This window comes from Aulonocara sp. 'chitande type north' Nkhata Bay, linkage group LG4 (genome assembly GCF_057382095.1).
Source record: "Aulonocara sp. 'chitande type north' Nkhata Bay isolate Kocher_YH1m ecotype deep benthic linkage group LG4, A_spYH_male_GT1.1, whole genome shotgun sequence".
In the NCBI taxonomy this organism is placed as follows: domain Eukaryota; kingdom Metazoa; phylum Chordata; class Actinopteri; order Cichliformes; family Cichlidae; genus Aulonocara; species Aulonocara sp. 'chitande type north' Nkhata Bay.
The window spans coordinates 2,487,482-2,514,929 of record NC_141347.1 but is presented as its reverse complement, the minus strand read 5'-3'; the positions used below and the strand labels follow the sequence as shown (position 1 = coordinate 2,514,929).

Sequence of the window (27,448 nt, the reverse complement as noted above, 5' to 3'; positions counted from 1 at the left end):
TTCTGATCTGACTGTGAAATACACAGTGGATGATAAGATGAAAAGAGTGAACTGAACTTTAGTTTTTGAAAAACAAACAAACCTCAACACAGTAAATGAATGTAGTTGAATAGTGGTACATTTTTGGGCCTCATTGGTAAGGCTCTGTGGCTGCTGTTGGTGGTAAGATAGTTAGCTTGGCATGGTCATAAATTAAGCTGGTTTCGCGCAGATAAATAGATTGTTTCATTGGAATTTTACACAGTTATCTTTGGAAAGGCAAGAAAAACATACAACACCATCCAAAGAGTTCAAATGCACATTGTTGAGGACAAATATCCAGAAATTACATGTCAAGCCTAGTTAATGGTCAGAGTGAGAGTGACTGACAATACTGACAACCGAGGCACATACAAGCAAAATGTTTCCAACATAATACAGTATGAAGAGCCCTGGTGTATCACTTGGAATCATATGGTTTGCATAATTAGACCATTAGGACTACAGAATATAAAAGGCCTTCAGAGAGCACAGAAAAAGGCTGAATGGATGACCCTTCCAAAAAATCCAATTTTTACAAATGCGCTATATCGTTCTAATTGAACCCAGAAAGAGACCAATTTTAACCCAACATCTTTAGAGTTTCTGCTTCATGTAAACTAAAACTCTAAAGTTTCAGTTTACGTGTTCTCACAGACGATCCCCCAAAATAAACACGATGGCAAATCCCAAAGGAATACCATTTTAAGAAAAAACAAAAAGAAACTTTACAGTTTAATACAGACATAACTTAAAAAGATAAATACAATTTTTTCTCCTTTTTTTTTTAACTCAGTGTTTATTCAATGACAGTATTTTCGAGTTTCTCAAACTATGGCTTGGGTCTGGGTCACTAACAAGCGTTTGACTGGTACAATGACGCGAGCCTGGATTCGTCCATTTCTTTCAAGTCAGTGTTATTTAAGCGCTTCAATCTTGAAATGAGATCTTTATTAAAGGCGTCGGCAGCAGGCAAAGGTAATTGCGGTGCTTTTTCTCTCCTGTCTGGACGTCACCATTTAGACTTGAACTGCAGTTTTAAAATGTAATTCAAGCCAGAATTGTGCAAGAAGAAGAATACAGTCTTATTCCATAATTATCTTCTTCGTTCTTGTGCTTTGTGAGGTGAACACCTGTTAATGTTTCACTTCCAAATGGCAGAACCAGTTCATTATTGGTGAATATGTTCCATGCCGTTCTTATAGGTTAGGCATCTTCACCATGAAGGAGTCAGTATGCCTAAGATGAAGTGGCACTCTTTCCAAAAACAACATAGAGCAATCACTTAACCTAGCAAGTGAGGTGGAGTTCTCTGAAGCATACTAACAAATACAACCAAATGAAAACAAAAGCTTTTACCCAGTCTGAACTTGGTGTGTCTTGCTCTTATAAACATTCCAAGTACTAAATGTAGGAACTTGACATTACTTTGTTTCAAGAACAGTCTTCCAGTATATCGGTACAGTGACTTCATTTATACCACTTTTCATTAATGTTCTTGTATTGTCTTTACACATTGGACTCTACAAAGGGTCTTTTTGGTTTAACCGGAGACGCAGGACCCGTACGTCTCTCAGTCGGTCTGTCCGAGCAGCTGTGGATCATGGGCAGCGTCCGAGCCACCTTCACATCCATGTAGGAGAGATTCTGACAGGCAACCTGCACTGAGCCCTCACCCTGATGAACATTTCCTGGCGTCACGTCATAGAAGTCCAGCTGGTTATCATAAGAGGCGTGACCATTGTGGGCATTGTTGTTGCTGCGGTTGTGGTAGGCAAAGGATGAGAGCTGGGGTGGAGGGGGGTTTTTGCTGGGCGAAGTGACAACTGTGTCCACTGAAGACACGGCCCAGGAGCGAGACGGACTGAGACAGGACGCTGAGCTGGACGGAGCCTGTTGCTGATACTGCTGGTGCACCCTTGCCGTCTTGTCGATTACTCCCATAAAAGGAGTGTTCCTAGATGAACGTCCCACCTCTCCAGGGTAAGTCCCGCCTCCTGACATGCATATTTCTGACTGGGGAGAGGCGATCAGGAAGTTATCATCATGGTAACCACTAATGCTTCTAGCAGAGGCCAGATCTGAAGGTAGATCCATGTGCTGAACAGAGGCCGATGTCCTAAAGCCTGGCCCAAGATTAGCTGGCTGTCCAGTAGCAAGACTACCACTGCTGGGGGAGAAACGGACGCTGACACTCTGGGAATGGATGAGAGGCCTAGGGGAATGACCAGAGGAGGAGGTTGGGTGAGCACTGAGTGGACGTCGAAGACCACCCTGGTGTTGATACTGATAATCGTGCGATGACTGAAGCCTATCTGAAGACCCCATTGCTGCCTCTGTAACTTCCAAAGGGTAGTAGGCTGCTTTGGATTGGTTACGGCTGAACTGACGGGACTGGCCAAAACGGTTTACCCCCGCCCACTCGGCTCCTGCTGCTTTCCCATAGCCAGATGTGCCTCTGGCCTGGCTAACCAGGTCAACTTCTTCTTCTTCATCCTGTACATAAGAAGCTCCAGAGCTCAGACCAGGCTGAGCCAATGGGCTAGGCCTGACATCCATAGGATTTGAGCAAAAGCCTTCCCCAAGCTCTGCTAGTTCTTTGGGCAGATGGGCGAACTGGGAATAGGCAGAACTTCCCAAAACCATGCTGGAGTGGGTAGAAGAACTGGGCTGATTGGTTCGGACCACCTGTGCTTTGGCTGGTTGGAGCCAGTGGCCTTGGACGGGGTTCTGCTTCTGGAACCTCTGACCAGCCAGATGGGGGTGACGCTGGACTCCCTGGTTCTGATCTAAGTCAGACTGTGGATAGTTTTGTACACCTCCACTTTCGGACAATGTAGGCATACTTTCAGACACTATGCCACCTCGCTGCTGATGCTGGATTAGGGAGGAAGTAGGGCTGAAATCGTGATAAGATGTGGAAGGAGGGGGAGGTGCAGAGTGACTAGGTGAAGAAAGGGAGGCTGCGTGGGTGGGACTGGGGAGGTGATGATACAGATGAGTGGGGGAAAGGGAGGAGGGCGATGGTACCCCAGAGTGGCAGCGGGTGTCAAGACTTTGAACCGCAGGTTGAAGGTGACAGGGAGAGGAGTCTCTTTCCCTGAAACTGCTCTCTGCTTTCTCCTCTTCCTCCTCTTCCTCTGTAAGCCCCTCTCTATCCTGTACCTGCAAACAACCTGAATCTCTAGACCTGGCCTCGCTGATGGACATGTTCTGCTGATAGACGTGATTAGATGATGGAGGATGAATGTCCTTTTGCTGTGCAGCCTGCCGACACTCTTCTTTGACCCGTGACAGCAGGCGCTGAATCTCCCGGTTGGATGGGCACAAACGGCTGGCTTCAATCAGGTCCTCCAAAGCAGCGTGGAATTGTCTGGGTTGTGATAGTGACAAGGAGTGAAAACAGGACAAACTTCAGAAGATGACAGAGAATGTGTATATCAGAATGTTTCCGGAATTATAGGTTTCATATTGTCAGTGTTTAGAAGGTCTGTTCCAATCTTTCGATGTCTGGTTACCTGAAATTTGCTGCAATCACATTCACAAAGAAAAAACAGGCTTAAAAATGTGTCCCTCCATCTGAAATCTATGCCTTCAGTCACTGTGACTGTAAGGCAATGCTAGGTCAAAGCTTTAGGTCTTTACTCTCTGGTGAACGGTGCCAGTCAGTGACCCCACGGTAACCACTCGTCACTAGTGGAAAGTGTGTCTGGTTGGCAAGCGGTTGCAGGAAGTTGCATGTGGTCACAGAGTGGAATACTTTTACTTTGAAGGGAAATGGTCTCCGTTTCTGGTTTGTGCTGTACTTTTTCATGCTTCACCACTACATGGTGGTTAGTTAGTGACTGAGTGCAGACAAGCTGGCATCTTCTACGCAAACTATGAGTGACCGCAGTAATCTTCTAGCAATGAAAGCAATCACAAGATGGTTTTTGGTCCAGCACCCTTTTTGCTTTCCTAGTGATTGGAGGTTAACAGGGGATTGCCAGCTGGTCTCTGGGCCTGTGTAACTGAGGCCTTAGCAAACTGTGTAGAGCCTTAGCATGGAGGTAACTGGAAACTGACAACACCCCGCCAAGTTAAAACACATGAGACCCTTACCTGACAGCACATATGTCTTCTACTTCTTACAGTTCAGGTCACTCTATCTCTCAGGTTTTCTTTACATGGTAGTGAGCCTAAAACTACTCAACTCTTTCTCACTGCAATCTCGTGTCTAAGTTTCAAATAGTTTAAAAATGTCAAACAATAAAATCATCACAGTTCTACTACTGAAGATCCAAAGAACCCAAACTCTCAGAAGATGACGATCAGTTAGTTTTATTCAATTTCTCACGACACTGTTTACCTGCGGCTGCGTTTGGCACGGGCTCTGGCATAAAAGGCTTCATAAGATTTGGCTTTTAGCTCCAGGGCCTTGGTAGCAAACTCCTCAGCAAGGCTGAAGTCCTGTAAGGAAGATTAACGATATATCAATACTGAAATAAAGTTTTCGAGATGAGATTTGTTTCAAAATAATAAGCAAAATATTCTCAACATGTGTGTGTGTAAGAAGAAGCCTCACGTTCATCTTGCGGCGGCAGCGTGAGAGGTTGAGCAGCACGCACACCCTGAGCTGTTTGAACGTCTTCAGCTCGTCTCCTGGAAACTTCTGGAGAGCTGACTGATAGGAGTGAGCGGCTTCCCTCACTTTACCTTGCTGGAAAGAAAAAAAAAGAAACTCTTTCAGAAAGAACTTTGGAATATCGAATCAAATCGATATCGAGTCAATCAAATCAAATCTCATCAAGATGGAAATGTGCGCTACCTTGTACAATTTATCTCCTTCTTGGATCAATTTACTGAGCAGAACCATTAAGATATCTGGCTTAGAGGTCGCCATGGCCCAGGTTGCAGGTCCTACACACACACACACACACACACACACACACACACACACACACACACACACACACACACACACACACACACACACGCACATGCAAGTTTAGTTTAGGGATATATGAAGGATGATTTAGAGTTCATGAAGGTTCATTCTGCAGGATGATGTATTGCTAATGGAAATGAACTATATGGGAGTCCGGCCATGCAGCAGTGAAGATGCTTACTGCATAACTACAACATCCATGGTTTAATTCTTGCTGTTAAACTGAACATGCTTCATGCTTCTACCTATTTTGGCTCCCTTTTTCAGTAGAGCGATGACTGCAGAAGTGTTTCTGCAGCCGACTGCTCGATCCAGAGGGCGCATCCCGCTGCAGTCCACATGCTCCACTGACGCACCGTGATCCACAAGGTACTGCACCTGGACACGGATCAAAGCAACATTTTTCACCACTTTTATAAATTCTCCTCCGGCTACATTACATTGCCCTCTGCAGCGGCTGCAGAACAGGTAGGACAGGTAACTGTTCTAAATTAACTAACACAATCATGGTTACTCTGGCTGTACACACCACATCTGGGTCTCCGCAGAATGCAGCCAGATCCAGAGGCGTGCGTCCATTGCGGTCTGCATGGGTTGTGGCTGCTCCTCTCTCCACAAGCTCTCTGACCAATGAGAGCTGGCCTTTTAGACACGCCCAGCTCAGTGCCGTTAGCCCTTCTCTGTCGGTCTGTTCGAGGGAGGCTCCTGGAAACAGACAGATTCATTAGGGTCGGAGCTATTGTCAGGGTCAGAGTGATTAGAATGGGGGCTCTAAGGACGACCTTATAAATAATGGCTACAAACATGGCCTCACTAGTCTCAGCACACATGCCATTTCTGTTAAAACCGTCAATTCCTACAGTGGAGTGTTTGATCACGAGGACAACAGATTCATTTCATATTTCTTCTACTTTTTTGTCAGTGTCAGGAAAGAGGAAAACACGTTTTTACAGCAGTGTACACGCTGAGAATACTGTACAGTATCACAGCTGTCCTCTAAGATTAGCGTTTGTAGTTAAAGTATTATTGATTAGGACCAATCTCGTTTTCAAGGGTTTTTTAACATCGGAATCTCCTGATAAAAGAAAAAGTAAAAAATACTTTCTGACTGCACTGAAGTTGGACATAAACAATGTGACTGCTGGTTTAATTGCATTGCTGCAGCAACTCTTGCTGTTTTTCTGGCTGCAGAGTGCAGTGTGTGATTACCATGATCCAGCAGCAGCTGGGCAGTGCTCATGTGTCCCTCTGAGGCTGCAGTCATCAGAGATGTTCGCCCCTGCTGGTCCACCATGTTCACCTCCACCCCCTGATTCAGAAACAACTCCACCACCTGACCGAAGGATGCAGGAGGAGGAAGACTGCAGTTATCTGCTGCAGGTATCGTGTGATCATGTGCCTGTTTGCTTTCTGGTTCCACCATACCTGCCAGTGACCCCGTCTCACGGCGCTGAAAAGTGGAGTGACACCCTGCTTGTTTCCTTGCTCCACAGCTGCCCCCTGATCCAACAACAGCCTGCAGACAGACAGACAGCCACATCCTGCTGCTGCTGTCAGAGCTGACGCAAACACACAGAGTGAGACAAGGGAAACCAGACGATTACAAACTTCAGCTCTGTAACTGAACACATGGCATTATAAAGCTGTGGTAGGTGTTAGAGAACAAACATTAAATATAGAAGCCAGAGTTTATTTTGAAATGACGCGACGGATATTAAATGAATCCACGTCTGAGCTTTGGTAAGAAAAGTTTGCAATGAGACAGAATCACCCAGGTCTGATCCTGGCTCTGCTGGAGGTTTTTCCTTCCCACTGTCACCAAGCGCTTTCTCACCGAGGGGACGTCTGATGTTGGGATTTTCACTGTACTACTTTAGGGTCTTTATCTTACAACATAAAGGACCTCGAGATGACTACATAAATAAAACTTCTGTATTTCTTAGGAGAACCTTTTGTTTTCAGTGTAGTTTTCTATTGTGTATTTGCTCGTTTCCATTTAGTTTTTATTGCTTCAGTATAGTTGTTATTGTATCAGCTTGTTTTTCACATTTACTGTATGTTTTTATTTTTATTTATTTATTTTTTGTCTCATTTTAATTATATTTTTCAAAGACTTATTTTATTGTGTTGGTTTTTTGCTCTTATATAATATAAATATAATAATCTTGGCCAGAGGAACCAAACATGTAGAAGAGTCTAAATACTTATTTTTTCTGTTTTTACTGAAGTGAACATTTTCGTCCACTAGATGCTACTAATGTAAAGTATAGTGATCAGTCATGTTGTCTCCTGTTTGCCTCTCATTAATTATGAGGTTGTGGTGGGAAAATGATCCTGCTACATCATCTGTTATTGTAAATGACCTTTTAAGCAAACCAAAGCATGTTTATGAAAACATTGTTTCCCACCATGTTCCACGTGAATTTATCACACTGATGGCGTCTGGTTGACAGAAAAACAAAGCCTGCCGTGACAAAGTAGTTACACAATAGTAGTTACATGGTCATTACCTGTCTCTCCCCATAGACTGTCATATGTGTTGATCTCAGGTCTCTCCTCCCCTTCTTCATCTTCCTCTGGAAGGTCCAATAGGTATGACACCATCTACACACACACACACACACCCGACTATGTGATTGTATATTCTGTACCACACAGTGTTATACATTAAAGGTGTGTATGTGTGTGTGTGTGTGTGTGTTTGTATCACCTCTGTGTGTCCCATGCTGGCTGCAGCAATCAAAGCCTGCTGCACTGCTTGGCTCCTGCTTGCCCCCTTCTGTCCACAGCAGGTAGTACAACTCCACTCCGCCCTCTTTAGGAGAAAGCGCAGCACCTCGAGGTGGCCTCGCTGGGCTGCGTGAACCAGCACGCACCGACCGGAGCCGTCCACGTGACCCACCTGCACCCAAGGGGAGACAGACACTCAAAAACAGGGTTGGGACTCTTTCTAGGTTAAATTGCAGTGATGCCACTGACTATCAGAAAAGGTTATGAGACCAAGAATCAAAAGAAAAAGAGCAACTGAACTGCAACAATCTCAATTTTCCTTATTTAACATATTTCACTGTATGTATAAGGTTGGCCCCTTGCATACCACGGTGATATTTTTTTGTGCACAATTACCTTGGAACAACGCGAGGGACAGAAAACTATTACTTTTTTCAGCAAATGGTGGATCTACAAGCTACTGAATTATGGGATGTACTGCACAGAAGCCTGTGAAAATCCTGCTGTTGTCATTCTTTACATTAGCTGCAAACATCTGTCTGACACCAAACTGCACATGTGGAGTAGAACTGGTAGCTACCTTGGCTCTGTGCTGACTCAGCATTGTGACGATATCCAGGTGACCAGCTGCAGCAGCGAATCCCAGTGCAGTCAAACCGTCATGTGACCAAGCATCCAGCTAAAAATTGAAGGTGGAATTGTGGTTGGAGTAAATCTGCTCTTGTTAACACCCAATGACGCGTCTCTATGAACTCACATGATGTTTAAAAAGCTCCACGGCCTTTTCTTTTTCCTTACCTGTGCTCCATGATCAAGCAGCAGTGCTACAGCATCAGTGTGGCCCAGGTGAGCGTGGACACACAGCAGGGGGGCGTTGTTCAGGACATCGCTACAGTAATCCACATCAGCCCCAGCCATAATCAGCAATCTGCTCACCTGCAAAAGGAAAAGAGGAAAGTTACAGCAGAACTGTGGTGGGAAATACACTCGTGTGTGTGTGAGTATGCATTGTTACCTTGATATTGGGGGTGTAGAGGTTGCGCAGTGACGCAAGAACAGGGCTCAGGCTCTGGGTGCTGTATGACAGCCACAGCCCTTGCAGAACTGAGGAGGAAACCCCTAGCTTCCTACTCAGGCCCTGGATGAGGAGAACAAATGCGACAGAAACCAACAGTTAGACATAAAACAGTGGCATCTCATTGGTTTGTGATCTGTAAAAAAAATCTACTGGTGTGGTTTCCAGCCCCATGTATCTGCGTATGCGTGTCTAACTTTGTGTGTGAGAGCTTGCCTTGTAGATGTGCGCCTTCAGGATGTGATGCCCGAGCTCCAGTGTCTGCTGTCGGGTCAGCTTTCCTGCCTGTCTGCAGAGCCAGAAGGACAGGAGAGTGTGGCCACTCCTGGAAACAGAGACACACAGCTCAGTGAGAAACATCTGTCCCTGTTTTCTTCTCTCTCCATTTGTCACTCATGCCCTCTGGCCCTCTGACTATACCTGGGATCGCAGAGGAACCGGTCATCCTGGCCCTCCTCCCTCCACATGAGCCACTCCCTGAAGGAGGTGTGGTTTAGCATCCGACTGCCGTCGCTGCGCCGCAAAAGGAACGAGGAGAGCTGCTCCAGGCGCTGTGAGAACTCCGCCCACTCCAGCGAACCTCCGGCCAGGGTGCCCGCATTTACCACCTCAAACAGCTGTGCATTGACAGTATTGTATCCACTGTTAGCAACTATTAGCATGCTAGCACTAACTGAAGCACAGCTGAGTCTGAAAGGCACATCAGGAAGTTTGATGATATTTGTTCATAAAAAAATATCCTGATAAGGTCACTGATTTCAAAGGACGGTTCTTACAAGGTGACACAATTATACACACAATCGATGCATTTCAAGTCATTACTTTGAGGGCTTAAATCTATTTGCAATATCAAATATGGCTCTGTGAGTAATATCATGGTCTAATTATAACGGTGTGGTGTGAATGAGACACGGCGGGTCCAGGGATCATAGGTTTGAGCCATTTTATTCAATATTCACACCACAACACACCAACCCCTGAGTCCCCGTGTTTATAACTAGGCGGGCGTGATGAAGGATGCCGTGCAGGTGCGTCCGCCCTCCCTGCACAACACCGCAGACCACGCCCCACCACAAACGGTGATAAAGATGACAGAGGAACATTGTACAGTTCCCTGAAGGAGGGACCAACAATCAATTTTGAGCCAGCGGGGGAAGAATATGTTGTCAGTATTGCTAATGCTCACTAGAGTTATTCGGTGTGTATATTTGTTAAACAGTCATCTTCACTGAAGAAAAAAGTATCTCGTGTATGTGTGCTCACAAAATTCAGTAGTGTTACAAACGTTACTTCCAGTAAACTCATCATGTTCCGAGTCCACAGTATACTACATAAAGTTTACCAACGTGAAAATGCTGGTGTGCTATGCTACAATCACACTGGGGACCACAGCCCACAAATTACTAAATTACTACAAACTTGTTGCCTTTGAAATGGTTGTTTTGAGACGGTGACCAGGCCTGTCAGCTCAGTCAGCTGCCATCCTCAAAACAACTTTGCTGTGTCAAGATGGCAGAATAACAGCAATAAGACAGAATCAGTCTACAACTGATTGGCGTCAAGTCAGCAATTATATGCAATGTTTTTGTGATGCTAAAACGAATAACTATGATAAATGTACTACCTGCAGTCAATTACTGATTTTTCCTAGTTGCAAGGAAGCTGCTGTCCTGTTTTTACTCTACTGCGACTGAGCCTTTACCTGCTGGTCAGTCAGCGGGTGCAGCGATGCCACAGTAACGTTGAGTAAAGGTAGAACTCTCTGGAAGGACGACTGGGTGGGAAAGCGCATGTTGAGCTGCAGCAGGTAAACCTCTGCTAGACTCACAGGAACCACCTGCACACACACACGCACGCACGCACGCACGCACGCACGCACGCACACACACACCCATTAAAAGCCTTTTCGGTATATCAGATGAGCTACAAAGAGTGCACACATTTGTGCTTTATGGTTACACATCAGTATCTCTTTGTTTACATTGAAAATGCCACGCCCACTATTTTCCGCAGTGTCCAATTATTTAAACTAACATGCTCTCGCTCTTGTACGCTTCAGTTATTTCAGCTGACATTTGTTTATATTATGTTTACACTGAAACTTAAACAAGTCACAGAATCGCTGCTAGTAAACTTTTTGGCATGCACATTTCAAATACAGATTAAGTTCAGGGTCGACTGAAACTGATGTTGGTGATTTTCAGTGGAAAATATGTTGCTGAGTTTCAGAGACTGTCCCTATCACAAAGTTGTTTGACATAAAATTCAATGACTGAAACTAATTTTAAAATAAAATGTAGTCAGAACAGTCAGTCCCTTTAAATACATTTACTCAAATGCTGATATAATCTCCAAGAGCCAACTGTGACGGACATTTTTCCAGCGGTATGGCACGGTAACTGACTGAATGTGTCTATAGCTTTTTAAACAGTAGCACACACTAAATATTTCCAGTATGGGGAAGATTAGTAACTGTCCTGTATTTTGGCTAAACAAATCTGGTAAAAATGACAAGCAGACAGTAGAGAAAATAATTTTTGCCGTCCATGTGGAGTTCCTGTAACAATGTGATGTCATGTGGAAACTATGAATACTGCTTGATTTATTTCATCCGTGTTTAAATGAAAGTGCTTTAATCTGTGTCGATTATACTTCAACTGTCAGTTACTTCTTTAGTCTAGTTTGTAGCAGTCTCGACTTTCTTCAGGACTTTATTTGACCTTTACCTTCTTTCTCCATCTCACCTTGAAGCTGGAGCTCTTCAGAACGAGGTATCCCCCCTCTATCAGGTCCAGGATCAGTTTTAAATAGAGATATGAGCCTCTGCTCAGGCTCTTCAGGTGGCTGATCAGTTTGGACAGTGCAGTGTTATCGAGGCGGCCATTGCTCAGTGACACATTGCTTTGGATCTCAGTGCTGCTGTGGATACGCTGCATCAGGTAACCCTGAGAAAAGACAGACCGATGCAGTACAGATGTGCAGACAGACAGAGAAATAGAAATCTATTTACACCTTACCTGCAGGTCCTGGTCTATGGCGCTATTCTCATCCATTCGGTCTAAAGAGATGCGGTGAAAGGGCAGAGAATGAGTGATGTCCTGATTGAATAAAAACACAAAGAAACAGATTTTGTTAGTTCAGAAAAAGTTGTGTTTATTAGCCGTGTGTGCTGCTCACAGTAATTTGGCAGCACAGACAGTATTTGCTTCAGAATAATATGATTTTAATCATATTCAGAAGGTTCCAAACTGATAAGAGATATTCAGTTAACACTGGTAACAATGGCAGAAACCAACACAACTCAAAATAGTCCCCATGTGCTTGTTTGTATGTTTATGCTCTCTTCACAATGCCGGGAACCTAGGACCCACTGCACTAGCATAGAGTCTTTCTCCTTTAATGTGTTCAGGGTGAACCTGCTCTCATCTATGGAGCTGCTAGTTCTGGATTTGTATGGCAGATGTCTATCAGGCTCCACAGTGCTGGGCTGTGACCAAAAGGCCCACTAGAGGACATCGGGCCCTGAGACCACCCTCATGAAGTCTGTTTCTGATTGTTTGGTCAGAATCATTCACACATGTTCTCATCCTCTTCAACCCTGTCCAGGTCTCCTACAGTCTCCTGGAATCTCTTCGATGTTCTTGAGACTGTGCTGAAAGACACAGCAAACCTTGCAGGAATGGCACGCATTGGCAGGAGCCGGACTACCCGTGTGACCTCTGTAGGGTCCAGGTATCACCTCATTAGACCACTGTTAATGGACATTAGAGGACATTAGACCACTGTTACAGCACGATCAGCGGGGCCTATCGCGCGGTGCCCCGCGCTTCACTCGGACTTTCTGACCACGTCATGATCCACCTAATCCCCGCGTACAGACAGAGGCTGAAGCTCTCCAAACCTGTCGTGAGGACCAAAAAACTGTGGAGCAACGAGGCTGTGGAGGAGCTTCGCACGTGTTTGGAGACCACAGACTGGGACACAATGAAGGCTGCTTCTAACAGCTTGGACGAGTTCACGGACACTGTCACCTCCTATATCCACTTCTGTGAGGACAGCATTGTGCCATCACGCACCAGGGTGAGTTATAACAATGACAAACCCTGGTTTACTCCTAAACTCAAAAAGCTGTGGCTGGAAAAGAGAAAGGCGTTCAGAAGCGGAGACAGGGACTGCTACAGAGAGGCCAAGTACAGGTTCACTAAAGAAGTGGACGTTGCTAAACATCAGCACTCTGAGAAGATGCAGCAGCAGATCTCAGAGAATGACTCGGCCTCTGTGTGGAAAGGTTTTAGGAATATCACCAACTACAAGCCTAAAACCCCCCACTCCACTGATGACTTGCTCTTGGCCAACACCCTCAACGACTTCTACTGTCGTTTTGACGAGCCAACAGGCAGCCTTCACACCTCCAACGGCCCCAACAATAGAGACACTTTGGACACTCATTCCCCCACCTCTCCCCCCTCCATAGAGCCATCACCACCTTCAAACTGTTCACCTGCAACACCCCCCTCCTCACCCCACACAAAAGAGGATTTCACACCACCTCCTCCCACCACAACTCTTCATATTCATGAAGCAGATGTGAGGAAGCAGTTTAAGAGTCTGAATGCTCGAAAAGCTCCCGGCCCAGACGGTGTGTCTCCTGCCACCCTCAGACACTGTGCAAACGAGCTGGCCCCAGTGTTTTCTGGCATTTTCAACTCCTCACTGCAGGCATGTCATGTGCCTGCCTGCTTCAAGTCCTCTACCATAATCCCTGTCCCCAAGAAACCTAGGATCACTGGACTAAATGACTACAGACCCGTGGCTCTGACATCTGTGGTCATGAAGTCTTTTGAGCACCTGGTTCTCTCCCATCTCAAGACCCTCACGGCCCCCCTCCTGGACCCCCTGCAGTTTGCATACAGAGCCAACAGGTCTGTAGATGACGCCATCAACATGGCCCTACACTTCATCCTGCAGCATCTGGACTCCCCAGGAACCTACGCCAGGATCCTGTTTGTGGACTTCAGCTCTGCCTTCAACACCATCCTTCCAGACCATCTCCGAGACAAGCTTTCCCAGATGAATGTGCCTGATCCCATCTGCCGGTGGATCACTGACTTCCTGACGGACAGGAAGCAGCATGTGAGGCTGGGAAAGAATGTCCCGGACTCCCGGACCATCAGCACCAGCTCCCCTCAGGGCTGTGTTCTTTCTCCTCTGCTCTTCTCCCTGTACACCAACTGCTGCACCTCCACCCACCAGTCTGTCAAGCTAATCAAGTTCGCAGATGACACCACCGTCATTGGGCTCATCTCTGACGGGGATGAGTCTGCCTACAGGAGGGAGGTTGAACGTCTGGTGTCCTGGTGCAGCCACAACAACCTGGTGCTGAATGCCCAGAAGACAGTGGAGATTATTGTGGACTTCAGGAAGCACACAGCTCCACTCCCCCCCATCATCCTGACTGACACCCCCATCACCTCTGTGGACTCATTCCGCTTCCTGGGTACCACCATCACCCAGGACCTGAAGTGGGAGCCCACCATCACCTCCGTCATCAAGAAAGCCCAGCAGAGGATGTACTTCCTGAGGCAGCTGAAGAAATTCAACCTGCCAACACGGACGATGATGCAGTTCTACACTGCAATCATCGAGTCCATCCTCACCTCCTCCATCACCGTGTGGTACGCTGGAGCCACTATCAGGGACAAACAGAGACTGCAGCGTGTTGTGCGCTCTGCTGAGAAGGTGATTGGCTGCAGACTCCCATCTCTGCAGGACCTGTACAGCTCCAGGACACTGCGGCGTGCAGCCCGGATCTCAGCTGACCCTTCTCACCCTGGACACAGTCTGTTTGACCTGCTCCCCTCAGGCAGGAGGCTCCGGTCCATTCGCACCAGAACCTCTCGCCACAAGAACAGTTTCTTCCCCTCTGCTGTCGGACACATGAACAATAACCGTATGACTGTTCCCACCACTAACACATGACCCTACGCTGTGTTCACTGCATCATTCCATGTTTGGCACTGATCACCACCTGCACTCATGTATATATCATGTATATATCTATCTACTTAGCACTTTTAATTCTTATTCTTATTTTTATTTATTTATTTATTTTTCATGTCTATTTTAGCGTAATTTATAACAGTATGTTTGCACTGAAGCACCGCAGCAATTTCCTAATGTTGTAAACCTGCTCAACATTTGGCAATAAAACCTTTCTGATTCTGATTCTGATTCTGATGCTACCAGGTGACCCCAGTCAAATGCAAACAAATGCAGAAGTAGTGAAAAAACAGTCGGAAAAGATGAGGAGGGAAAAATGTCTGTGTCCTCCAGTTGTAAAACCATTCCTGTTTTGGGGGTTGCCTCATTGTTGCCCCTCTAACGCACCTGTGTGCTCTTTTGTTCCCATTTCACGGCCACCTTTGTGATTTTACACTTCTGTGTGTTTGTGACTTGTGTTTACCTGCTGACTGGTCCTGACAGTGGTAATGACCTTCAGCCAGGAAGGAAATCTCTGGATGGTTCGGGATAGAAAGGAGGTCAGCGTGTCGCCGTAGTCCGGCCGGTGGAACTCTGCCTCGTTTAGCCCATCAATCAGTACAATAAGGCCCGCCCCTTCTACATGCAGTTTATTTTCTGGAAAACAAACAAAACAAACTCACATTGCATCACTGCACATCAGTTAATGTGCCACAGCAGAATGTAGTAGAAGCTGTACCTCTGTAGAGAGCATCGAGCGGTTCTAGTATTCCTTTCTGAAGGGCAGAGATCGGATCCTGGATACAGGAGCGCAGACTGAGCATGCTCTGGAGCTGTGGCGCCCGGTGCAGTAGTTCACGATAGGTGGCCAGCTGAGGCGCGCTGCTTAATGTAGCCGCCATGTTGTGGACAAACTCCGGAACGAGACAGGTGTGGCAGTTATCGGCCTGACAGAAATGATATGAGACTACCTACAAAACAGAGGCAGAAGAAAGTCGGTGAATCATCTGTAGATTTTCAGTAAAACTTTGCTAAGGTGGATTCACACGCTGGCCTTTTAGCTTGAGAGACTAAGTGATCATTCATTACACTGGTTGGTATTACAGCAGTCTAATTCATGTGGGTCTTTTATGGTCATTTCCACTGCTGTACACAAGCAGCCTACAGAAAATTATGAGAAGCACAACAGGTCATCTTTGATTAAAAAGTAGAAAGAGGAATGAAGTAGGGACACTACCTGTCCCGCGAGCCTCCTCAGCGCCTCCTCCTGTCTCCTCCTCATTTCTGGTGTGCCTGGACAGCTTTCTCCTGACCCCCCTTCATCTCCTCCTCCACCTCTTCCCAGGGAGTCGTGGGAAAAAGTCTCCACATCTGGGAAATTCAAACATACAAACGTGTCATTCTTTCTGAGCAGCTGTTGCCTTCATTAACTGCATGATTTTACACTGTTTTTCTGATGCCTGGCTCAGCTATGGGTCTGGCTACTGGCCCTGTGGATTTTATTGGGTTACATATGATGACTCTGTTAGTCTGAGTGAATTTAAGTACATAAACATTTTTGTCTAAACTGGTCAAAGACACTCAGAGCCTCGTCTTGGCTGTGTGCTTTGGCTCTTTATCTTGCTGAACCTCTTTTCCAGTGTCAGTGGTGAGAGGCTACACAAGAAATGAACTTTCTGATATGCAAACGCAACCAGAAGACAGTTTAACTCTTGCATACGTTTTTTCTAGGGTTCTGCTAATATCCACATAATGTCTCTTGTACGACACAGTTTACAGAGCTGTGAAACAGGAGGGATCTTTTCCTCTTACGTTTGTTTATGGTCTGGCTGCTAGAAGCATTTGGCCACATACGGTTTCCATGACAACTAAGTGCCACCAAGCGAGCAATGATGGCCGTTTTGCCAAATCCCATGTTGCCGATGATAACCGCGCCCCGGCTGGTTGCTGGATCATCACTGCGGAGGCAGGTGTCCATTTCTTGGAAGAGCCACTCCCTGCCGGTGAAGAGCCAATCAGATGAGAGACCAGGAACCTCAAAGTGAAGCGGCTTCAGGTTCAGAGAGGGAGTGAAACGAACTGCTGGAAGAGAGGGAAGAGAGGAGCGCGTGTAATGCTGCCATTTATTATAACTGCATCTCAGGATGTTTGGCACCATGTGTGCATTTACCTCTGTGGTCCTGTTGACTACGAATCCCAGAATTCTGTCTAGGCATTCTGAGGGATGTCCTTGAAGGGATGTGTCTCTGCTGCTCATCAAGATAAGCCAGGTCTTCAAGGTGGGCTGAACTAGTGGCTAAAGAGAAATAAAAAAAAAAAATGCTGTAATAAGACTGCTGCAAAATAACTGACATAATGTGCTTTATACAGATGCTAAGTTGGTTATAGAAAACTAAATTAGAGCCGTTTGTAGATATATTTTTTTCCACTGAAGAAACTCCAAAGTTTAAGTTAGCTATGGTGAATGTGTCCTTACTACTTGGTACAAACAGGTCTGGCACTTTGGTAAACCGATGCATTCACGTTCTTGCCAAAGGTTAGACGAGAATATTCTTATAATTCTTGTTTCTGTTAAAGGAGGACACAGCTAGGAGAAATTAGTCAGTATAAAAGATGGATGTAGCCAACATGATGTCACCATCTGCTTTGTGAAGTCTTTTTATGTAGCCTAGAGCTATATATATGTAGAGTCACCTTCATCAGCGAGACTCTTGTTTTACATTCTATGGACTCATATAGCTCCTAGACTTTAAATCTCTTTTAAAACTGTTCTTATTGTTCATTTACCATTAACATACCTCCACAAATACGCTCCACAACAGTGAGAAATATTTAAAAACTCTCAGTAACAAATATGTTATAAATTGCTGTATGAACAATTTAACAAGTTAATCTTAACATAACACCAACCAAGCAAAAGTACTCATGTGTCTTCTAGCTTGTATGAAGACAAACGTGTTTATAGCTTTAGAACAGATTTCCGTATCTGTTGTTAGCAAAGCAAACAGGCAGGATTACTAGGATTTCAGCATCTTGACAGTTCCTAAAAAGTTGATATAAAACCTAACAAAGGACTAATACAAGTTAAAAACTTTAACTTTCCCTGGCTGCAAACACAAAGCTGTGAGAAACCTACCAGAACTTTTGTCTTAATGACTCCAGTAACAATCCTGTTGCACTGCAGAGAATACGAGTGCAGGCTGTGCCTTGTATCCTGTGTGTCACTTCCTTCCTTCCCCAAAGTGCTCATGACTTTTAGCTTTTATTGAAACAGGAGAAGGAGAAGAGGAAAAGGAGAATGGGCTCTGAACACGCTACCCAGGCACCATCTCCATTTTTCAGCTTGTTGCCTTTTATCAGCAGTTTATAAACTACCAATGACGAGCTTGTTAACACACCTGCCTGTGTACACATGAAATAAACCAGAAACTTGAAAGAAACCAGACAGTCTTAATAGGTGCTCTTTTTAAGGTGTTAAGGATTCTGTATTAACATCTGCCCGTGCCTCAGTTATGTCTCTGGTGAAGTATGGCCTGGATCCAGGACTGTGATTTTCTATGTGTGCTTCTGAAACACTGTCTTTAACTCTCTGTGTCTAACTGTAGCCCTAACCTGTATGATTATTATATATTTATATATATATATATTTATTATTATATTTATGTTTTTACATAAAGGTGAGGGGTTTTTTTTAAAGACAGATTATAAACTAGAGAACAAGCTGTGTTTTAATTCCTCACTACTGCGTGCATGTGATCCAATCACACTGCAAAGTGTCCTGGCAGGTTTTTACAATAACAGCAACATTAAAAAACAAATTTCATGTTTTATTCAGTTTGATGCAAAATGAATGAACGTGCCCATAAAGTCCTCCGTGTCACTTATTAATAATATAGGAATCTTTTTCTAACTGTCGCCCCCACAATTCACTGCAATTGTTTGTATATTTGTATACAAATTTGAATACAAGTGCGTTGCGTATGCACTGGGACACACTCTGAATTCACTTTTGCAGAGCAGAGGGATGCACTATGAAGCCAGATTATGGGCTTAGTGAGCTGTGCTGAGTTTAAACTGAGTTCCCTGTCCTGCCGCTGGCTCTCTTTTTACCAGGTTTTCTTTTACGATTTGGTCTAAAATGAAATTATCTGTAAGCAATCTGCAAAATTATAGATTCTTTTATATGTGGAGCTTGTTAAGCTGGACTTTTATGGTTGGTTGGTGTCAGCCAGTTAGTTGTGACTTTTCTAGACCACACTGACTATAAATATCTGGTAAAATGCAACAGAACCTCACACTGTGCTGAAAGGCAAAAAAGGCCACATCGCATTCATCTGCCATCTTACCAGCAACCGAATTAGGGCGAGGCATGAAGTAGAGGGGGATGGAATAGGTGGAACCTGATGACTGGGTGAGGCCAGTGCCTCGATCTGGATGGAGTTTGTTTAGGCTGTAAGTGGAGGCAGCCATGCTGTCGTCCACCCTATACAGAAAACCCTCATTTCTGCTTCCTGACGCTACCACACTGGTAGACGAAGTGGACGCCACCACTGGTCGACCCCCCTGCTGCCACAGGTTGAGACTGCTGCCATGGTAACATTCTCCTGCATACTTAGCGCCGTCATCCCTCTCTGCAGCTGAGTCAGCAGAATAGCTAGTCAGCGTGGCTGAAAATTAGAGAGAAGGGGAAACAGGGGGCATTAGCAACAAGAGCTGGTTGTTTAATGGCCCATTTGAAGACAACTGCCCCTTACCTATGATCCCACTGTCTCTGCTCTCCAGTGTTGAGGTGGGGGAGGTGACGGAGGCGTGGTTCGGGGAAGCGTGCTTGTTGTTACTACTGCCTTCAGCACCAGTGGGAGGGTGCAGTGTGGAACTGGGCGAGGTGTTGCTACTAGCCAGACTGGAAGAAGGAGACATCCTCTGTGGGAAAGGCAAAAGAAAAATAGAAATATTCTTCTATTATTGTGCATTATAGGTATTAATGTTATATCGTACAGTTCTCATTCTTATAGTTATCATGTGTCTGTATAAGTTAGCATTTTTTGGCAAAACATCTTTAAATATTCAAATAGAAACACAGTGGATGGATGAAATAGATTTGTCAGTGGAACGAGACTTTCCACGACCTCGATAAAACATCGTATGGCAGATTCACAGTTAAATCTCTGAACCTAAGAGCATTCGATGATTTAGGTGGAACAAAAGCGTGTGTGTTACTTACCTGCCCATCCTGAGCATGGTAAGGGGAGCCTGGCTCTCCACTGATGACCTTTTCTCCAAGTAGAAAACCAAGCCTCGTCATCAGGGCATCAGCTGCCTCATCTACTGAGGGGGGTGGTCCTAACTCCTCATCTTCACCTAACGAGTGAAGAAAAGGGAATTAAAAAAAAATACTATGCTGATGATGTCATCTGACTGTTGACTGTGACATGTTAAGCAATGGAGACCGTATACCTTCATGTATTATAATCACATTACATTTTTTCAGTAATGCAGTAACATAAACCATTAGTGAAAAATGTAATTCCAGTTGCAATTATGCCAGTACTTGTGTTACAAAGATTTCAGCTTGTGTGCAGCAGAAGGAGAACGATGAAGTCTACAACTTGTCAGGAATGAGATATGGACATTCATTTTATTTTTATGGCACAAAGGGACGAGAGCGTGATGATAACGTTGAATCTGCATGCAGGACAGAAACAACTGGATTATACTGGTGGCAAGATTTGAGCTTTTTGCAAGCACGGACAACATGCTAACGCAGGGCTAGCGAAAAACCTAGCGTGATGAGCAGGGAGAGGATGAGCTTCAACACAAGACAAAGCAGTGATGAGCAGTCAGCCTCTGTTTCTACCTGTTCATAGTAGAATCACTGTGATGATTGTTTTCAGGTCTCTCATACGCTCATACATATTCCATGTGTGTCCACCGTCCGTATTTGTGTCCATATGGGGATTTGTGTTGGTGTGTGGGACTGTAGTGATTCCACTTCCATCACTTATCGAGTCCATTCCTTATTGATTCTCAATGGCGTCACTTTGAGAGTCACCGCCATCGCCAAGCAGCTTATCAAACACATTACATTTGTGCAAATGAATTGCATGCTGGGTGATTACATTTTTTTGCATGTTGGAGGTATGTCCCCTCTTTCTTGCCATCTGGGTTGGAGTCATTACTCAAAAAAAAGTGTTCTGTATTACACAGAACACTTTTCTAATCCAGCACACGTTACATTAATTTCATGTTTCTCCATAAAATGACCTGAAACACACTGTCTCATGATTACCATTTAACAATATAAACCCACAGGCTACAGCCCCACACACCAACACAAATCTTTCTCTAAGTACGTAGGTAAGAACACAAAGCAAAGATGAAAACCAGCACAAAGAGACTTTAAAACATGAACAGATAGAAATGCAGGCTGTAGCCTGACTGCTCATCAGATTGTTATCTGTTGAAGTTCAGTGTCTGGCTGCTGGGCTGGCGTCAGCATATGCTCAGCATAAAGCTGCCTCAATCACAGTTTTCTACAGACATCCACTGGCAACCTGCTAAAAAGTCCCAATTTGATGTGCTGGCTTCAAGAGCAGACACTGTTATAAGTCCATCCAATCAGAAGAAATTATGAAAATAGAACAATTCAGAGAATCTCACACACGCTGCAACTCACTCAAAGCACATGCAAAACAGTGATTGATGTTGCTATTAATGTATTCACTATCATGACCTAAATATGCCAAGAGCACTGCACACGTACACACACACACACACACACACACACACACACACACACACACACACACACACACACACACACACACACACACACACACACACACCAAGACAAGAATGTAAGCCGCAGCACGAAAGCTCCGACTCTGTTTCTCTCTCTCTGTAATTACAGCTTTAAACTGCTGACTGCTGGTGAAGAATCAGACACACACACACACACACACACACACACCAAAAAAAAAGCCATCCAACACAAAGCACGTGTGTGTGTGTACGTGTGCACATACATGCGTATGTGTGGTCAGTCAATGACAGGGTTGTGAGTCGTTTTTAGCAGAAGAAAAATAAAATGGAAAGATCAGATACAGAGCGCGCAGACATTTCCATTTCTGCTTTCTTAACTAGTTCAGCTTCTGATTGCTTCTCCTGTCTTTCCTCCCTTCCTTAGGAGCCTTCCTCTCCCTTTGCCGTCCCTTCTTCTCTTCTTTCTTTGTGTATTTCTTCTTTTTTCTTTCCTCCTTTCCATTCTTACGTTCAGCTTTTCTTTCTGTCATAGTTTCTCTCTTCTTCTAACCATTTGTTTTTCATCTCTCCTCCAGTTTCTTTCCTTACTTTCCCTCATTAGTCTTCCTTCTTTTGTTCCTTTATCTCTTCCGACTTTCTTTGCACCCTTTGTGTTTTCTCTGGTCCCATCTTTCTTTTGTTTTTCCTTCCTCCGTTTTTTCTTTTCTTTCTTATTTCTTTTATCTCTTCCCTCCCAGATTTCTTTCTTTTGCCCTCATGTACTCTCTTTACTTCCTTTCTTCCTGAACCAGAAGGACTTTCTGCTATAACAGAATCCTGATATAGAAACTCTAACATGTTTCTGTCAGTAAAATGATGCAATCATTTCTGAAGTTCTGGAGCAGTCTGAAAGTGTCACTATGATTCTGCTTGTTAACTGCACCTCTGACTTCCTGTAACATTCAGTGAATAAAATGATGAACAGCATCAAGAGCATAATCCTGGGGCAAGGACGTTTAGATAAATTAGAAACTCAGAGCTTTGTAAACTGGGATTAGCGTGCGTTTTAGCTGATCTAAGCACAAGTGACTGGATACAGGTAAAGGTGCAAATGCAGTCCACATACTTGAGATCTGATTGGTCAGATCATTTTGGTCACATAATGCATTTTTAAATGAAGAAAGACGTCCTTTCTTTGATGTTATTTTCTGTTTTCAGTTATGGTTTAGATACTGTAAGTGAAAGCAACAGAACAAGCTGGTTATATTTTTGGGAAAGTATGGTGGCTAAAATAGACCCTGTGAACTCTCTGAAGAATAATAATAATAATAATGATAAGAAATTTTATTTAAAAGGGCCTTTGAAGACACCTAAGGACACTTACCAATAGAATAAAACACACAATAGAACAATGACAACAAAGAACAATAAAAAAGGCACAAGATAAACAAAAAATTAGTTCACAGTGAATATGCAGATTTGAACAGATGGGTTTTGAGTTGGGATTTAAACTGGGGGAGAGAACCAGTGTTTCCTATATTTGGGGGTAGAAAGTTCCACAGCCTGAGAGCAGAGCAGCTGAAAGCTCTGCTTCCCATGGTGGTGAGGCGGACAGAAGCCACAGCGAGCTGGATAGAAGAAGATTGAAGTGAGCGAGCAGAAGAAGTAGTGCTTAACAGGTCAGAAAGGTAAGGAAGAGCAAGGTTATGAAGGGCCTTGAAGGTGAGCAGAAGAACTTTGCACACTCTCTTGAATTTCACAAGGAGCCAGTGAAGCTCCTGAAGATCGGGGGTGATGTGCTGGTAGGAGGGGGTTCTGGTAATAATGCATGAGTTTTGAACCAGATGAAGCTTATGGAGGGATTTTTAGGGGAGACGATGTAAGAGAGAATTACAATAGTCAATGTGGGAGGTAACGAGGCTGTGAATAAGACTATTAACCACCTCACAGAGAGCCTGACACAAAGTCCTGAGGGCAAACTCAGTCTAAGGAGTTAGCTGTGACTACATCAGCTAACATTACTTAACCAAACAGCCTTGTGAGAGGTCCTGACTTCATTTTAACAACATCATTCAGTGTCACAGTAAGTACCTTGGGTTTTCTAAAGGCCATTAGTATATAACTTAACTCATTTCTACATTGTAACATCTGTTTGGAAACCAATATGATCTTGCTTTAGTTCTTTGCGAAGACATAAGACACAAGTTTCTCTCCCTTATTTCAGAAAAAAAACCTCTTACAAAGTGAAAATACAAAAGAGAAATGAAAGCAGCAGCTGAGTGTATACGCTGGAGTACACAAAACCAACAGTGAACAACCTGAGGCTAGGACACAAGCTGCTGAAGAGGAGGAGTCACCACATATCGATATATAGCGATGTAATACTTTGTCAAAAATGCAGATAATCACGTTCCTTAACTAAAAGGACAAACTTTCCTGCTCTGGCAAGAAAGACATGTGAGCCTTGTGGACACCTGCATAGCTGAAAAAATAACAAAACTGCAGTTCTTCAAACAGCCACTTGGGGCTGACTGTAAAATCATAGCACAGGTAAACATGTTTACAGGCGAGTTTTTTTCTAACCTTTCTGTTCATAAAAAACAAACTTTTTTAGATTCATTTGCTTACACGCTTGGAACAACATACTAATCAGACATTAAATGGCATCACCAGGTTTTTGCCAGCTTGAGCAGCTCGACTCATTTTTGGGGGGAAATGTAGAATCCACTTTTTTTTAGCTAAATTTAAAGGGAAAAAAGATATTTTCGCATACTATTTGTACAAAATCTGAAAAAAATCAAACACAATTAGAGATAACAGATTAGAGTAAATTAAAAAAATATGGTATTTGACTGATAAAACAAGAATTTCTGGCCATAGAGAGATCCATCACTCTCACCTTCCTCCTGTCTCCTTCCTCTTCGATCTCTCTCCACTCCTTGGATCGGACAATCCCCCCAATCGCGACACAACTGCGAACTCTCCTCGTGAGAGTGACAACAGCAAACGTGCAACAGCAAGCGCCGCAGGAGGGACGAGGTGTGGTTGACGAAGCCCCCCGCAAACACACCTCGACCACAACCGCAGCCATTCGCCGGCCCCCACGGGTGACGGACACTGGAGCGCCCGTGGCAACACCACTTGGCTCTGGAGCGGGCGCATGCTTTCAAAATAGCCGCCGTGCAGTCCATGGCTAGCTGTCAGCAGGACTCTGATTGGTTCACAGTACTTCCATGTAGGGGGCAGAGTAAACTAAGTCAGCTGAAGTTGTGCTCTTCTCCCTCTCCATTAAGTTTTGTTGGTGAAAATGTGATGACATCATGATCCCGTCTTCTTCACTTTGGTATCGAGCTCCTCCTTCTCCAGAGTACACAAAGGAGAGGGGGAGAAAAAGATGAAGGAGGTAGAAGTGAAGTGATAAGAAGAGGAAGAGACTCTCCGGAAAAAGAAAAAAAAACACACCAGAGGTGCTCCGACTTTTCAGGCTGAGTGACTGCGGGACAATAAAACATGCAAATCCAGTGGTAAGAGATGAACTTCTTTGTTACTCTTCAGAGGTGAAACAGCAATCTGCATACATGAGAAGTGCTCTAAAGTTGACTGCAACTCACACAAACCTGGGAAATGCATTTCCACTGGTTATTGTCCTTTGTAGCCAGAAAAATGAAAGCCTTTCTCATTCACAGGTAGAGTCCCAGAAAACAGAGTAACAACTAAAGCATCCAGTGCAAAAACAAGCAAAAAAGCCCACAACAATCCTCTCACATACGGTACGCTCTTAGGTCAGAACACACAAAAAAGAACACTTCTAAGTGTGCAAAGCCTCTTTCTCCACCAGCAGAGCCTCCATATCTGTTCTGAAAGACGACCTCCCTCGTCCGACTGCACCGCAAATTAAAACCTCCCCTCCTCCAACCCCCAAAAAGAAAAAAAACCCCACACAGGCGAGAAACAGAAAGCCTGAAGGAGGAGCTGAACCGAGAGCGTAATCTGTTACATGTCGAGAAGCACGAGGAAAGTTTAGAAAAACAGTTCAGCCTTGTCTCTTCTAAAAGAAGAAAAAACGCGCAGAGACAGAACAATTTCTGAAAAGCAGCAGAGCAAAGAAATGCTGCAATTAAAGTGAAACTCTTTCCAAGAACAGAGGAGAGTGCGACCACAAATCACAGTGAACATGGAAGACTGTAATCCACTTTAGACCAAGAAATGTGGAAAATGTATATGAACTAAAAAAAAACTAGTTAAATTGAAACAAATATTATTTAAAATGTGATTTTATGAAAGAGTGCAGAAAAAACGGGTTTAAATTTAAGACTTGAAGGAAAGATTTAGGCTGAAATTTGTGGAAGAACGAAGAAAAAACACAAAAAGCTGGTTTATGATTCTATAATGTCTCCAACTTTTACCTTTGACCTTTTGTTGTTCACCTAAAAATAGTTTTAGTGCAACCTAAAACATTTAACAGGTTACATTAATACCTTATAGGTAACATATAGATGTACAGAAAAATGAAACTACTAGAGATAATGTATCTAAAGCATTATCCACTCATCTTAGAACGTTATTACACTATTTATTTTTTTATTTAGTTTTCTAAAAACATACAGAGTAAGAACCTTTTGTAAAGCCACAGTTTAAAGCCTCTGTGATGTCACCCACTGGACTGTGAGGTCCTGCTATAAAGGCTCGAGTCAAACATTTTTACCATGAGCATCTCTTTGAAAGCCAGATGTGATAATAGAAAAGTGGAGCTGACTGTGAAACAATAACCTCCTCTGATTGAATAGTCATTAGCAAATAAGCTTGGGCGATATGTTGGCAGTCCAACAACCGATGACAGGCGATATATATGCGCAGGCACAGACATTTTGATGGGCGGAGCCATGTAATCATGCATGGACTGATTTTCGCGTTTAGAATTTATACGTTTTGTTTGTTGAGGGAATATTTTACCTTCTTTTCTTGTTTGTTTCAGTATTAATATAGCTACTTTTTGGATTATTCATTCATTTATTTCTTTGTTTGAGATTCGCCAAATCATACAAAAGACTTAACATTACGTCTGAGATTTTTTTTTTGTGCTGGCTGGAAGAGACATTTTGATTTTTTAATTACTTTTTGTTTAATTTGTATTTGTAGTTTGGTCGAGTCTGTAAGACAAACACTGGAACAGCCTGTAAACACGGTTATAGTAGAAAAAAGATGCAGTTTCTCGTTGTTTCCCTCCCCACCATTGTTGTTGTTTTTTTATTCAAATAAAATGTTTTTGTGTTTTTTCTGAACACAGGCCGCTGCCTTTCGTTCTTTTTGAGTTTGAGTAAAGGAGTCGCTGCATTTTGCGCACTCTGAGTTATGTGCATTTGTTCACAGCTGGAAGAGTGTGCCATTAAAACAGCGCTATTATTTTTTTGGTTGACCGCTTCTCTTAGCTTCAATAAACAATATTAGCAAACTTACTCGTGGGCAAATAAATAAATACACCGCTCTTGTGTAAACGATCGGCGAAAGGCTCGGCCTATCGTCAATAGTCGATATATTCATCCAATCGCCCAACCTTATTAGCAAATGACAATATGTTAAACAATCCTCCTTTCTGAGTCTATAAACTCATTAATAAAGAGTCTACCAGACACAGATAGAATTGTATCCAACACAAAGTGTTTTCAGGTTGAAGGATCCCTCCGTGTTCATTAAAAAGAACTTCAGTTTTGAATGAACTTTTCTGACCCCCGAACTACATCCATCTTTTACACTGTTGGACTTATTAGTAAATTTTTGCTAGTTAGTGTAAAATACCAGCATAAAATCTGATTATATGTTAATAATGTCTTTGCAGCTTATTTACACAGCACGTACATAGTTAATAACGGGAGGTTTAAACATGTTATTCAAAGAAAGTTTATCAAATATTGTAAACTGAAAAAAGGCTAAAAGCTAACCTTGCAGTTAAGCTCAGATATGATAAGCTCTAGTCAATC

At 43.8% G+C, this 27,448-nt stretch overlaps 1 protein-coding gene across 2 annotated transcripts in view; it reads right to left on the bottom strand.

Moving 5' to 3' along the window:
* Positions 1 to 282: 282 nt before the first annotated feature.
* The window catches only part of tanc2a (tetratricopeptide repeat, ankyrin repeat and coiled-coil containing 2a), a 57,917-nt gene continuing 30,751 nt past the window's right edge, over positions 283 to 27,448 (bottom strand). Inside the window, exons 1-27 of one of the 2 annotated variants that reach the window (XM_086287923.1) lie at positions 24,370 to 25,491; positions 19,954 to 20,090; positions 19,484 to 19,652; positions 19,076 to 19,396; positions 16,900 to 17,025; positions 16,542 to 16,811; positions 15,967 to 16,100; positions 15,469 to 15,700; positions 15,214 to 15,386; positions 11,768 to 11,848; positions 11,495 to 11,695; positions 10,453 to 10,587; positions 9,171 to 9,367; positions 8,967 to 9,075; positions 8,691 to 8,813; positions 8,474 to 8,611; positions 8,256 to 8,354; positions 7,656 to 7,847; positions 7,456 to 7,549; positions 6,371 to 6,504; positions 6,155 to 6,278; positions 5,475 to 5,650; positions 5,191 to 5,323; positions 4,826 to 4,917; positions 4,583 to 4,717; positions 4,367 to 4,467; positions 283 to 3,391 (exon numbers count right to left, since the gene is read on the bottom strand). In XM_086287923.1, the coding sequence (XP_086144049.1) occupies positions 1,528 to 3,391; positions 4,367 to 4,467; positions 4,583 to 4,717; positions 4,826 to 4,917; positions 5,191 to 5,323; positions 5,475 to 5,650; positions 6,155 to 6,278; positions 6,371 to 6,504; positions 7,456 to 7,549; positions 7,656 to 7,847; positions 8,256 to 8,354; positions 8,474 to 8,611; positions 8,691 to 8,813; positions 8,967 to 9,075; positions 9,171 to 9,367; positions 10,453 to 10,587; positions 11,495 to 11,695; positions 11,768 to 11,848; positions 15,214 to 15,386; positions 15,469 to 15,700; positions 15,967 to 16,100; positions 16,542 to 16,811; positions 16,900 to 17,025; positions 19,076 to 19,396; positions 19,484 to 19,652; positions 19,954 to 20,090; positions 24,370 to 24,661 (5,982 nt within the window). In that variant the 5' untranslated portion in view covers positions 24,662 to 25,491 and the 3' untranslated portion in view covers positions 283 to 1,527. Of the gene's footprint in view, positions 3,392 to 4,366; positions 4,468 to 4,582; positions 4,718 to 4,825; positions 4,918 to 5,190; positions 5,324 to 5,474; positions 5,651 to 6,154; positions 6,279 to 6,370; positions 6,505 to 7,455; positions 7,550 to 7,655; positions 7,848 to 8,255; positions 8,355 to 8,473; positions 8,612 to 8,690; positions 8,814 to 8,966; positions 9,076 to 9,170; positions 9,368 to 10,452; positions 10,588 to 11,494; positions 11,696 to 11,767; positions 11,849 to 15,213; positions 15,387 to 15,468; positions 15,701 to 15,966; positions 16,101 to 16,541; positions 16,812 to 16,899; positions 17,026 to 19,075; positions 19,397 to 19,483; positions 19,653 to 19,953; positions 20,091 to 24,369; positions 25,492 to 27,448 lie in introns of those variants that run through there. The other variant, XM_086287924.1, reaches the window with a different exon arrangement.